Source organism: Ambystoma mexicanum, chromosome 6q (assembly GCF_040938575.1).
Source record: "Ambystoma mexicanum isolate Mex_15411 chromosome 6q, UKY_AmexF1_1, whole genome shotgun sequence".
In the NCBI taxonomy this organism is placed as follows: Eukaryota; Metazoa; Chordata; class Amphibia; order Caudata; family Ambystomatidae; genus Ambystoma; species Ambystoma mexicanum.
The window spans coordinates 1195006332-1195019764 of NC_090937.1; the positions used below are offsets into that span (position 1 = coordinate 1195006332).

The 13433-nt window shown below is 43.2% G+C and overlaps 1 protein-coding gene across 1 annotated transcript in view; it reads right to left on the minus strand.

Moving 5' to 3' along the window:
* Positions 1-13433, minus strand: part of DTHD1 (death domain containing 1) — a 295545-nt gene that overhangs the window by 127173 nt on the left and 154939 nt on the right. The window contains exons 3-5 of the mRNA XM_069631829.1: positions 8159-8338; positions 6299-6543; positions 5105-5269 (exon numbers count right to left, since the gene is read on the minus strand). Of these exons, the coding sequence (XP_069487930.1) occupies positions 5105-5269; positions 6299-6543; positions 8159-8338 (590 nt within the window). The remainder of the gene's footprint in view (positions 1-5104; positions 5270-6298; positions 6544-8158; positions 8339-13433) is intronic.

Sequence of the window (13433 nt, forward strand, 5' to 3'; positions counted from 1 at the left end):
CCCCTGGGGGTATGTTCTGCCTTCCGGGATGTTTGTGTGTCAAGACTTCCCATCAGAGAAGAAAGGGGTATCCAGAGCTGGACCCAACATCTGTTGAGGGGGAAACGCCCATAAAGCAATACACAAAGGGCTCAGGCAGCTGCATGAGTCATAAAAAACGAGTTTGACTTCACCTTGACATCAGATGTGTTTTGGCATATATAACTGTGCTTATAACTGTATTTTACTATAGGCTACTATATCAAACTAGATATAGTTTTATATTTGCATTTAACTAAAGTGATACCACCAGGCCATGGGGATACAGAGTTATATATAGTTTAAATCATGGGTGTCAACTGTTAAATGCATTTGATGGTTGTTGGAATTAATTGGATTCCAGGCGGTGGGTTCAATAATGTCCACGTCACTCTGGAGCTGCAATGCTGCAAAATCACATTGCAGCTGCTGGTATGTCAGTAGACAGGGTCCAGCAATACTATGCACGTGTATCATACGTGTTTAGCATATATCATTGGAATGTGAGCCCAGGTTAGCATGGCTCACTTTCAGGGAGAGAAAAACCGCAACGTTTCCCTGCAGCTAGGACTATGCAGATGTAATTTCCTGTTGTGCCACCTGTTAACGTCCACTATGGGGCGACAGAAGGAAACCTCCATAGACTGGGAGGGGGACATGCTGATCTTCCTGAGACTGCAAAGTGCGCTGTGCTATTTATTTTTTTGCTGTTAGTAGCCTAAATGTATAAATAAAGAGAGAAGCGGTCACATGTAAAGCTGTTGTTGATTGGGTAGAGTAAACACAATCTTGCCAAACAATGAAACGTCCACGACAGGGGTTATTCATTTCCAAGAGCAAACCAACTTCTTTTCAGAACACAAAGAGAGTAATTTTCTATAACCCGGATCATTAAAAAAAAATATAAACTCATGCACAACCTTATTACGATCTGGTTCATTTTCAATGTTTTGTACTGCGGTTCGGGGCGTATGAGAGTTTCTGGTTCTGCAAGAAGCAGCCACTGTTGAATACAAAACTGAACGCATTGACGTCAGCACGTGATTTTCATTCTGCGTAAATGCATTGGATTCCACAGGAGTACATGTAAAAAATCCCCCACGAGTCACGTACATAGCAGCAAGCATGTAGAAATCGGTTTTGAAAAGGGGTATACAGTGACAAGGGAACCCATACATGCCAACCCTCCCGATTTAGGAGAGAGACGCCGGATTTTTCAGTGAAAAATGTTGTCTTTTTCACGTCCCCCCCACCCCTAAAATGCTTTTTACCCCAATTCATTCCTATGGGAAACATCAAACATTATGTCTCCCGCTTTCTCAGATCAAAAATCCCTACCAGGTGCCTCGGAATGTTGGCATGTATGGGAACTTTCTCCCTTCCCGACATCTGGGATACTTCTAAAGCGTTGCCAGAAATTATTCAACATTGCACAAAGGGGACAGCATGAACGGAAATTTAAACAGATGATCTAAAAAAGTGATAAGTGCTTCTCTGATTACAGCTGCAGCCTGGTGGATTTTGAAGCATGCACTGTGTTGCCTTTAATAAAAAAGCAAACCCTAAAGTGAAGTAAACCATTTCAAAAAGCAGCATAGAGACTGTCTCATTATGAGTGTATCTTGAAAGAGAGAGGGGGCTCCTTCCTGGAACTGTTTGCATGACTCAGCTCCTAGACTGACTTACATTCTTGAAGCTGTTTTACTAGACTACACATGATATTGCTTTATTGAGAGGGAACATGAGAGCTGTGACATGATGTCAATATTTACCATTGAATGCCTTTATTTCTCTTTGGGTTATTATGCTACTTCTGCCCTTGCTGTTTTTGTACTTTTAATAAAAAAGCAAATCTGGATCCTACAAACTTAAAGAACAAATGCCTTTTTGGGGGAAAACTACACAAGTAGTATAAAAACGTTCCAACCGTGCATAGAGAAACTTGAAATGCTTAATCTAAATCGAGATGGCTTTAGAGCAGACAAATGGACCAAATCAGTGTTAGTAGCTGTAATGGTTGACCTCAAGAGGGTGGCTGATGATGGCAGTTCAGCCTTATGATTTTTCACTCTCTTTCAATTGCTTTCTACACATTCAAACCACCCTTCTGGGTTGCTTCCACCTTCCGACACTAGAATGGATGGGCCCATTTTTAAAAGACAGGCCCCAGTCTGGGGCTACACCATAATTTGAGCATAAACTTAGATTCCCAAATCCTATATCTCTGTTGTGCTGTGTCCCCCTAAAATCTATTCTCTCCCTCCTCTTTTTAAATTCTGTCTACAACTTTTGACCACTCATATTCAAGCTTTTGGGATCTATTGTATACATATGCATATAATCCTGACATCCTCCTCAGACTTGGATAATACCACATCTTACTGTGAATACAATGATTTGGTTGTGTAAACAACAGACTGTACAGGGCCTGACCACAAGTTGGGCGTAAGCCCTTAAATGGGCAAGTAACGCTAATACCGCCCCATGTAAGGGCTGGCCAGATCACGAGTTGGGCGCTAAATGGGCTGTGCTACTTTCAGCTTTTTGCTGGAGGTGAAAATCCCATTTAGTGCCCCTTTTTTGGATGCAATTACTGCTGGCGGTATTAGTGCACGGTAATTGTGCTGAAAATGCCCCAATGGGGAATAGAGATTTCTTGTTATCACTCAACCCATAATCCGGTGCTCCTAGCTCCGGACCAGGTGGCGCTAACACATTTAACATTGAGCGGTATCTTTGCGGTATTACTACCGGGATACCACCCAACTCGTGATCAGGGATCTTCATCTTCACATTCTTTATGAACAGTGGCTTTGGACCTCTGCCCTGCATCAGGTTCTGCTGCTCAAAATATGGGGTTTCCTCTTGAACTCTTGAAGCAATCATAATACAATTGCATTTTTTTTTCCTAAAAACTAAAGGTCGCGTCACGCAAATATGTTCAGTAGAGCAAAGCGTTATCCTGCCTAATGCATTGATTCCATCCTCTGTAGACTCGAGTTAGACCTTTAATCTTGGCCGGCCAAAAACATAGATTGCATGATTACATTGCATTCTGAACAAATGTGCCCATTTTTCAATGAAAAAACTGATCTTGTTTATTCTTTTCACAGACAACTACATTGGCTACCTTTGGTTAAGAAAAATGAGTTTGGGGCCCTGTGCTGTACTAACCGAGCATCATATCACGCATGCTCTCACGTTAGTAAATCGAAATCTTGGTTTTGCCAAAGGGGTCTGGTACATGCAATTTACTGACAAGTTGTGGAGCTAATGATGACTAAGACATATGGTAATTCACAATCGTCATTTAGTCAACATTCATTTCCCTAAACACTTTTCCTGTCCTTACTTTGCACAAGCAGGCTGGGCAGGAGTTCTAGAGACTTGGTGGGTTCTAGATCAGTGGCGGGAAGACCATTGTGAGATGAGAAGGTGGTATCATCATGCTGGGGCTATCGTGCATCATTTACTTAGATAAAAAGAAGTTGGTACTTGTCACTGTGTATGTCTATGCCAGTGGGGGCTCAACCATAGGGTGTGAATGGCAGCATTCTTCCCTCCTTCATTTCTGGGCCTCACTAATTGCCCCAGATGAAACCCAGACAAGCAACACAAACAAAATAATTTGAATTATGGAGTGAGTGAGTTTAACTAGCTCCATAATAATGTAAATGTAGTATTTGCATTTGCAAAGAATCTAAAACGTTAAAATACTTAGCACATTCAAACACATGTGGTGTCCCTTATTCCCTACAAAGCACTATGTGAAGCCCCGCAAATATAACGCCCATGCCTTCACTCATGTAAAGCTTTGTGAAAGGCGTCATGGAGGCCAGGGGCGACATCACGACATTCCGGCTTACTCACCCAGCCCTCTGTCTGTTTGTCTCAAGCCGTGGTCAGAATGCTGACCGCGCCCTATGCCTGACACAGGAATAGGCAGTAGAGAGGTGCGTGATGTCTCCTGATCCCTCTTCCACCAACATGGTGACGTTGCAGGAAATGGGAGAAGGCCCAAGGGAAGATCACTGCTGAGACCCGCTCAAGTAAGTTTGTGTGTGTGTGTATGTGTGTGTGTGAGAAATTGTTTTTATAGTGTGCAAGCATGAGTGACAGAGTGTATTTGTGTGAATTAAGGTATCTGAAGAGTCTCATGTGTATGAATGTGAGAGAGGCTACATGGTTGGATGACTGCTTGTGTGAATGATGTGAATCTGTTTATGAATATGTGTGCCTGTGTAAGAGTTGATGGAAATACACTTTTCGGTGTGCAGTCAAACTTTCAAAAAAAAAATGTGGAAAGTCATAATATCGAGAAAAAAAAAAGTAAAAAAAAAAAGTCGAATTCCTTTTTTAAAATAATATATTTTTTTGGGGTCCGCGAATAAAAAAAAAATGGGTAAAACAAACCCCCCCCATTTCGAATAAAAAACGTAATAAAAAAAATGCGACTTTTTTTTCGACATTTTTTTGTTGATATTTTGACTTTCGACCTTTCTGTTTTCGATTTTATCACTATAAACCACACTTTTCTTATTTTACATGGAGCTTGCAATCGGTCCCTGAATGTGCATGTCTGTGTAAGTGTTCCGGTAGGTGTCATGTGTATGATTCACAGAGAGGCTATATGGGCGCCTAACTGCATGTGTGCATGGGTCTATATGAATGTGTGTATATGCTTGAGTGCAGTGTTCTGCTGTGTGAATGAACAGGCAGATGCACATATTCATATATACATACACACAAGCAGTTCTGTGCCCATACAGCTTCTCTCAATAATTCAGTGCTTGGGAGAAACTGTATAGGGTGTGACTGTGAATGTGGGCACCTGGGTGAATGAAGTGTTCTGTGAGTGTCATCTGTATGATAGAGATAGGCTACATGGGTGCATGACTGCATGTGTGCATGTTTCTATATGAATGTGTGTATCTGTGTGAGTAAGTGTTCTGGTGGGTGCAGTCCGAATGTTGTTGTATGTGCATTAGTTGGAAGCATACATCAACGTGTGACTCTTGGCAGCAGTTTATTTTGACTCCAGCCTGACTCGGGTAACAATGAATAGATTCAAGATGACATTTCTCACCTATCTAAATGTTCATTGAGTTCAAATGAAACAAGTCCATTCTGCACATTCTTGACAACCGTGTCTTCCAGCACAATCCATTGCTCTTCTCTACTGCGGAACCCCAGGAGCTTCAAGTGTTCAGTGATGTGATCATTATGTTTTCGCATGGAAGCACTAGCTGCCCTAAAGGAAAATGAAATATCAAACATCAGAAAAATAGCTCAATGCAGAACAGAAACAATGACAAAAGCACAATGTATTTCTAGCTATATTTTAATAACAATAGTGAACTTGTATTTCTAGCTATATCTTAATAACAATAGTGAACTGTGCACATTGGTAGGTGGAAGATTAGCATATGGGCAAGTACTTACAGCAGCAGGTATATGATAATTGTTTGTCACATTGACAAAGTCGTCCTCAAGGCTTTTGTGGGAATCTAATAATTATCTTCATCCATATACAGCCCAGTTACACGTTTTCAAAATGGAATCCATCCTTTCAGCAATTAGTCTCTCCCTTCTCTGGTTTCTGCAGCTTTGTATACATGGTGGTTGGCCTGTATACCTTCTTTCATATCTGTATTTCAACAAACATTTTGCTATACAACTTTTAGCAGTCCTTATTAACAAACGCCTTAAAAAAGCAATGTGAAGAATCAATTTCATGCCATATGCCGGTGGATTGTGTGTGGGTTGATATAATCCTGGGCATGTCCCTTAAGAGGTGCGAATGGTGAGGCTTTGGAAGGGGGAGCCTGCAGAAAGTTGCATGCTGTGGGGGGCAATGACACACGAATGGTAGTAGTTTAAATGCATTTTTTTCATTGTGTTTTCGTCAGTCTTCAGGGTACTGTTGTAAAGCACAGTGGTGTGGGGTGGAGAGGAGAAAAAAAATGATCCAGGTATGGGATATCAATTGTGTGGGGGGTGAGTATGCGGTAGGTGGGGAGTATGAGGGGGAAAGAGGGCAGGGATAACATAGTTCCATTACTACTTTACGTTAAACTTCAACCCCTGCTGTAATGTTGAGCTCCTATGATAAAAGAAGCAAATAGATAAGTAGAGTCATTTCAGAATCTTCCTTGGAGCCTGTGTACCGCCATTCAGCCATTTCACCCTCCACACTCATGTCAACCCTTGGCTTTTACTATTGCGCAGCTGAGCTTTTACGCTCTACTGATGAAGTCTGTGCACAGGTGTGAACACTCACCTGCTCTCCTGAGGTGCTGAAGCTTGGGGATTGTTGGCACTGACCGCTCTTCTTTGCTCTGCATCGTCCACGTGTCTCTTCTTTTCTGGATTTGGTGGGCACGGCAGGAATGTAGTGACTGGTTTCAGGAATGGTTGGCTAAAAGGATGGTGGATGTAAATGAGTGGACTGGTGGAGACCAATGAATGAAAGACATCATGTTTCACCTTCAATGATGCAATCAAGGATGCATCAATGGGCTGCACCTGCGCGTGGAGTTGAAAGAAAATACATGTGTTATCATGGATACGTTGCTGGTACACCTGAGGCTATTAAACAGTGTTAGCAGTGTCTACAAGTGGATTTCTGATTTGTCAAAATCGTTCATAATGTGCTGCTAAAAATGCACAATATAATATTTGTTTTTCCAACGCTCATCCCAAGAACACATTGGCACAATGCACTTTGGGGGATGGAGTTAAATGGGCTCAGTTTTATTTTATGGTTTTTGTGCATGTAACTCCTCCCGGGATGGGGAAGACAGTGCCAAATTGGCCAGGGAAAGCAGACCAACTAGAGCATAGTGAGGGGCTTTAAAACAACCTCAGGAAACAAGAACATGTGGTTTGTTCGGGTGAGGTCAGAGGAGGAGGTGAAAGATCAAGGATCCATCAGGAGGTGGCGTGGACTATAGAGGTGATTTGTGGAGCAGATGAGACATACATTGGTTAGTGAGCTCAAGCGATACTGCATTGTGAGTGTGCATGAAAGAGTGGCAAGTGTGTTAACGAGAGGAAGTGCAGGGAGTGAATGCAGTTATTGTGTAATTCAAAGGAGGGTGTATGAGTAGAAGGTGGGGTGTAGTAGTCGTAGTAATGTGGGCGTGAGGACAGAGTTTTAGTGTGGAGGAGGGGGTAATAGTGTGGAGGAAGGAGTAGTAGTGTGGAGGAGGGAGCAGAAGTTTGTAGGATGGTGTAGAAGTGTTGGGGCCAGAATGGTACGATCAAAGGCTGGCCGTGAGAATTAGATGGCGTTAGACACATGTGAGGGACCGAAGGCATAGGAAGTAGGATTTAGTACAAGAGTAGAGGGGTGGTTTGAAAGGAGGAGAGAAGTAAAGTGTAGTGGGAGTAGACATTGGAGCGTTAGAGGAGTATGAGTGCATGACTGGAAGGAGACCTATTCAGGTAGAGTGTCTGAAGGGAACAATCCAACAATCCATATAGCCCGCAAATCAATGGATAGTGTAGGGAGAGTCTAGGAAGCCCCTGAGCAAGGAAAGACTGAGAAGGACCTGTAGTAAAAGTTAGAATCTTGTTAGTAGGGGGTCAATCATTGAAATCTACTATCGTGTGGTTCTGATGCCTGGGTCAGGAGGAGTTGCTTTTCAAGATGAGCAAGTGAGGGATGGCCATAGGCCCCTGTGAAATCTTAATAAAACCCTTAAACCACCTGTGAAACTTGCAGTATTTATTTTGCCACCTGTGCCACATGTCACTACATGTGACTGGCATGCAAACCCCACCCAGCCAGGCACCTTTGTCTAAACTGGCAATAGAATTGCTCCAATCTTATCTGCAATATTACCCGACCTGCTGCCTCTTCTCTGTTGCAATAAACAGCAAGCAATGTTACCAGTCAGAGGACACAATACACCCATAGAAGGATTTACATGGATAAAAACAGATACATGCTCAACCAATAAAAATGGATAAAAGCAGCATCTGGCGGCACACGTCATTACATTGTTGTAAATGATGACCAAAGTAATATTGTTATCCTACTAATGTTTTGCTGTGAGATCACATTATCCTCCTTGTTGAATAGTTCGACTTGCCTGAGCACACATTTTAGAGCATAATGGTACGGAGACATATTTACCTTTAATTGTACAATTACTGATGAACTGAAGGATCCAGGTGGGTAGTTAAAAGAAATTCTTGAATCCATGCTCGGCTTCAGTGGTAGTCCTTTCCTGGGAACAGTGAATATTTCTTTCTTTAAGCATGACACCACTGAGAAGATGCCAAACTTGTACACTTTCACCTCAGCAAAGCTCCCCTGCAAGATGAAAGTAAGGCTGAGTAATTCAGAGGGCAGTGCCACTCCAATGACATTTGCATTTTATAAGTGACTAGCTTATATACACAGCATTGCCCGGGATTTCATTTTTTCATGGGTACTATTTGTTAGAAATACCTTAAGGTAACGTTACGCCTTTCGAAAAGTCTCCAGAAGGAAGGTGAACATTGTATGCATTTGTCGGTAAATGTTTTCTTATAAAGATTACACAACACAATTTGTTGTTCTTCTGAAAAACTCATTTTGAAACGTATAACTGTACGTGAGAACAACATGGAGATTCCTGAGCAGCAAGATGGGTGACATGATGCCGACTGTGCCAACAACTATGGCCCTAAAGTTGAATATTACCAAAGTTCATGTTCATTGTAAGGCTTGCCTATAAACAACATGTATTTCTTTTCCAGTTGGAGCAAAGATATACAACCCACTCATAAACACGTGACATATAACTGCCCGGGGGAAAAACATAGAGATTCCAAGTTGATACCAGAGCACTTGATTGAAAAGCCCTGTGCCTTGTTGACCATCATATTGAATGCCAGCCTGACCGGGACCTGAAGAAAGTGAAGGGCATGTCTGTCAGAATGAGTGGAATGCGGGGATGAATACATCTTCTCCTTTTCTCTTCTCCGTCAACATTGTTGCTTCAATTAAGTTGTGCAGCAATTTTTATAGCGCACAGCCTTGTGCCATTAGACAGCATATGCGGGTCGAGATTGCGAAGCAGCGGGTGACCAAACATTCCATCGACGTTGATGTGGTGACATTTCTTTGGCACTATTTGTAAAAGAGTTACAGAAATGCTTGTTGCTTCTCTTTATATAGCAACAATTTTTAACCTTCTGGAATGCTACCTGCCTTCACCTTCACCTCTCGGGTCCATTCGCTTCCCATACACCTCGCCTTCGCCTCCCATATGCCTTCACCTCTCGCCTCTCATATGCCTGCGCCTCCCATACGCCAATGCTTTGCCAAGCCACAAATACACAAATACATTTTGACTTTTATAGATAGATGGTTTTGTTCTCTGCAAGTTTGCATTGCACACAGTTCAAGCTACAATATGTGCTGCTTTGCTTTCTCCAGAGGGATTCTCTCACAATGCATTTGAACCATTTCATCGCCTAGGAGGATAATGTAGTTGAAAAAACCTTTGCACGTCTGGGGAAACTGGAGCAGATAAAAAATAAAGCAGTGATTAAGTATGAAAGGCAGTCAATGTTATTTTCAAACATCAGACCCAATGATTACAGCAAGAGAATGAGATTGCATCTTCGGCTTAGAGAACATCAATGGGATGGGGTATTGTTCACATGACGTTACTCAAAACATCAGCTGGGATGACCTTTACCAAACACTACACCATTGGTCTCATTTGTTTTCCTGTCACAAGAATATTTAAAATACATCCCAAAACTAAACAATGGTGAAAAGGATAGCAGATGATAAGTACTGGGCAACTTGTGAGAGGCCAGGGATTGTACGCAGGGTTTTCAGTCTCACTCTAGAAAGAAACATCATTCTGCTCCTTTGTCAGGAGGAGAGCTCAAGCATAGCATGCTTGCCATGGGTACAGAGTGATACTGTTCACCATGGGTTTGACACACCGGTCAGGCCAAATCAGCCCTTCATACTTCCAAGCCCCATGTGATTGAGTAGGGTAATACATCAAATCAGTTGCCAAATGCTCTGGAACTGGATTGCTATTGATAGTGGCTATGTATATAACACCAACAAAAAAAGAAGATTAACTGAAACAATGCAGCACCTGCATTGGAAGGTATCCAATATCATGTGCAACCAGCTCCGGAGATGGATGGATGGCATGATATGATATGATGTGGCATTTATAATGCGCCTCTACACAAGTGTTACTAGGCACGACAAGACAAGGAAGCGAAAACAAGGGAGGACAACATTATGAACTTACTAGGCCTTGTGTCATTCATATCGTGCAAGTGCGGGGAATAGGGAAGGGGAGAAATGCCAGGGGGAGGCAAAGGGGAAAGTGCAGTTAGCTCAAAAGTGCATCCTGCGAGTTGCTCATAAGTACAGAGAGAAGGGACTGTAGGGTTGCAGATACAGACTCAAGTGTTGGGGAGCCGGAGGCAGTGCGAGGGCATCTGGACATGCAGGAGCCTGGACCCGAGTTAAGAGGGTGACCAGTGTGCAGAGAACTCAGGTGCATCAGCAGGGGAGAGGAAGAGAGAAAACGAAAGTGAAAAGGAAGGTCTTGAGTTGCTTCCAGAACCGGAGGTGGTTCTGTTCAAGTTTGAGAGAGGCAGCGAGGCTGTGCCAGAGGGAAGCCCCAGCCGAGGAGCTAGATCTGCCCCCAACTCTCTGATTGTAGAAGCATCTGACCCTCAGAGAGTTGGAGGTGGATGAGCAGAGTGTATGATATGATATGATTGTCCTTGATTTAGGGTGCAGGAGCATATGTTATGTTAAAGGATATTTATACCATGCACTGTCACCACCTGGGTGGTCCCCTGGTGCTCTGGCACATCTGAAAGCAAGACGGTAGGGTAAGTTATTAGGACTGAGGGGGGAACAAGCAAGTGATCTGTGATGTGCTGTTGGCGTCATCAGTTTGGTTTACACCATGTGCTGACCTTAGGTGTGTTCTTCCGTTGGTAGCCTTCATGTGCTGTTGTGTGAGGCTATGTGTGGTTTGTTCTGATGTTGCGGTGTAGTGAAGTGCATTTGGTTTATTGTGCTTCAGAGGTATGGTTGTCTGTAGTTCAGAATTTGGGAGTTGTAAGCAGAGTAGTGCGTTTTTGTATTAGTAGTGTCAGTAAGTGGCATCATTATCTAGATGGGATGCATGCTGATATCCACAATTCTATCTAGATGTGATGCAGGCTGATCTTCACAGTCCTGTCTAGATGTGACGCAAGGTAATATTTACAATTGATGTCTGGATGTGACGCAAACTAATATTCACGGTACTGTCTAGATGTGATGCAAGCTAATATTCACAATTGTGTCTGGGTGTAACACAGGTCAATCTTCACAGTTCTGTCTAGATGTGGTGCAAGTTAATCTTCATAGTTCTGTCAAGATGTGGCACAAGCTAATATTCACTGATCAGTCTAGATGTGATGCAAGCTAATATTCACAGTTCTGTCTAGATGTGACACAGATTAATCTTTGCAGTACTGTCTAGATATGACGCAAGCTAATATTCACAATTCTGTCTAGATGTGACGCAAGCTAATACTCACAATTCTGTCTGGATGTGACCCAAGCTAATATTCACAATTTTGTCTGGTGGTGACGCAAGCTAATTTGGCACAAGCTAATATTTGCAGTTCTGTCTGGATGTGACTCAAGCTAATACACACAATTCCGTCTAGATGTGACACATGATAATATTCACACTTCTGTCTAGATGTGGCACAAGCTAATATTCATAGTTCAGTCTAGATGTGGAGCAAACTAATCTTCACAATGCTTTCTGGATGTGACACCAACTAATATTCACAGTTCTGTCTGATTGTGATGCAAGCTAATATTCACAATTCTGTCTAGATGTAACACAGGTTAATCTTCACAGTTCTATCTAGATGTGGCGCAAGCTAATTGCCACAGTTCTGTCTAGATGTGACGCAAGCTAATCTTCACAATTCTGTCTGGATGTGACACCAACTAATATTTACATTTATGTCTGGATGTGACGCAAGCTAATATTCACAGTTCTGTCTAGATGTGACACAGGTTCACCTTTGCAGCTCTGTCTAGATGTTACGCGAACTAATATTCACAATTCTGTCTAGGTGTTACGCAAGCAAATATTCACAATTCTGTCTGGATGTGACACAAGCTAATATTCACAATTCTGTCTGGATGTCACGCAAGATAATATTCAAAATTCTATCTAGATGTGACACATGTTAATCTTCACAGTTCTGTCTAGATGTAACACACGATTATATTCACAGTTTGGCGCAAGCTAATACTCACAATTCTGTCTGGATGTGAGGCAAGGTAATATTCACAGTTCCGTCTAGCTGTGACGCAGGCTAATAAACACAATTCTACCCCATCCATCACTGCCCCAATTGTAAACTGTGGCTGACTAACCCCATTGGTTTGATGCTGGTGCCTCACTCTGGAAGGGCCTCCTTGCCCCTCTCAAACTTGAGTCGGACCACCTGTAATTCCGGAAGCAGCTCAAGATCTTTCTATTCTCCTCTGCTTTCACTCTCTCCCTCCATTTCTGACCTACCTGTCTGCCGCACAGAATAGTTAACTGGCTACCGTCTGAGCATAACTGGTACCAGGCTCTTCGATGATCAGTCTCACCTGCACTGCCTCCGGGCCACCGCTCACTTAGAGGCTGTAACTGTAACCTCTACAGTCCCCTGCTTCCCTGCACTTACTCAGAGCGTTGCTGCCCTGGTTGCACCTGCTCAGAGCATTGCTGGCCTGATCACACACTCCCCTCCCTCTCCCTGGCACTTCTCCCTCTCCGATCTTCCTATACTTTGGCGCTGTCACACTTGCATGAGATGAATGTCACAAGGCCTAGTAAGATTATTTGTATTGTCCTCCCTCTGCCTTCCCTCCCTTGTCTTGTGGCACCTAGAAACACTTGTGTACAGGTGCCTTTTAAATGACTTAGCATATCATATCATATCATATGGTAATCTCTGTCCTCATCTTACGTGATCTCTCTTCTACCTTTGACACGGTCAACCATGCCATCCTGCTCAAGTGGCTCCATGATAACCTGGGTATCACTGATCAGGCTCTGGCCTGGCTGACTTCTTTCCTCTCTGACCGACCCTCCCTGGTCCAACTTGGGTCCTTCCTCTCCTGTCTCTCTCTCTACCTGTGGTGTCCCCCAGGGGTCAAACCTTTCTCCCTGGTTGTTCAACCAATACATGGCACCCCTCTCCCACCGCATTGCTGCCCTCTGCCCCACCTTTCAGTGCTATGCGGATGAAACTAAGCTCGCTTTCAGGGCCCGCTCTGCCGCCTCTTCTCCTTCTCTCATCCCGGATTGTTTGTCAGTCCAGGAATGGAGTGCCACCGATGATCTCTGCCTGAATGCCAGTAAGATGGAGAT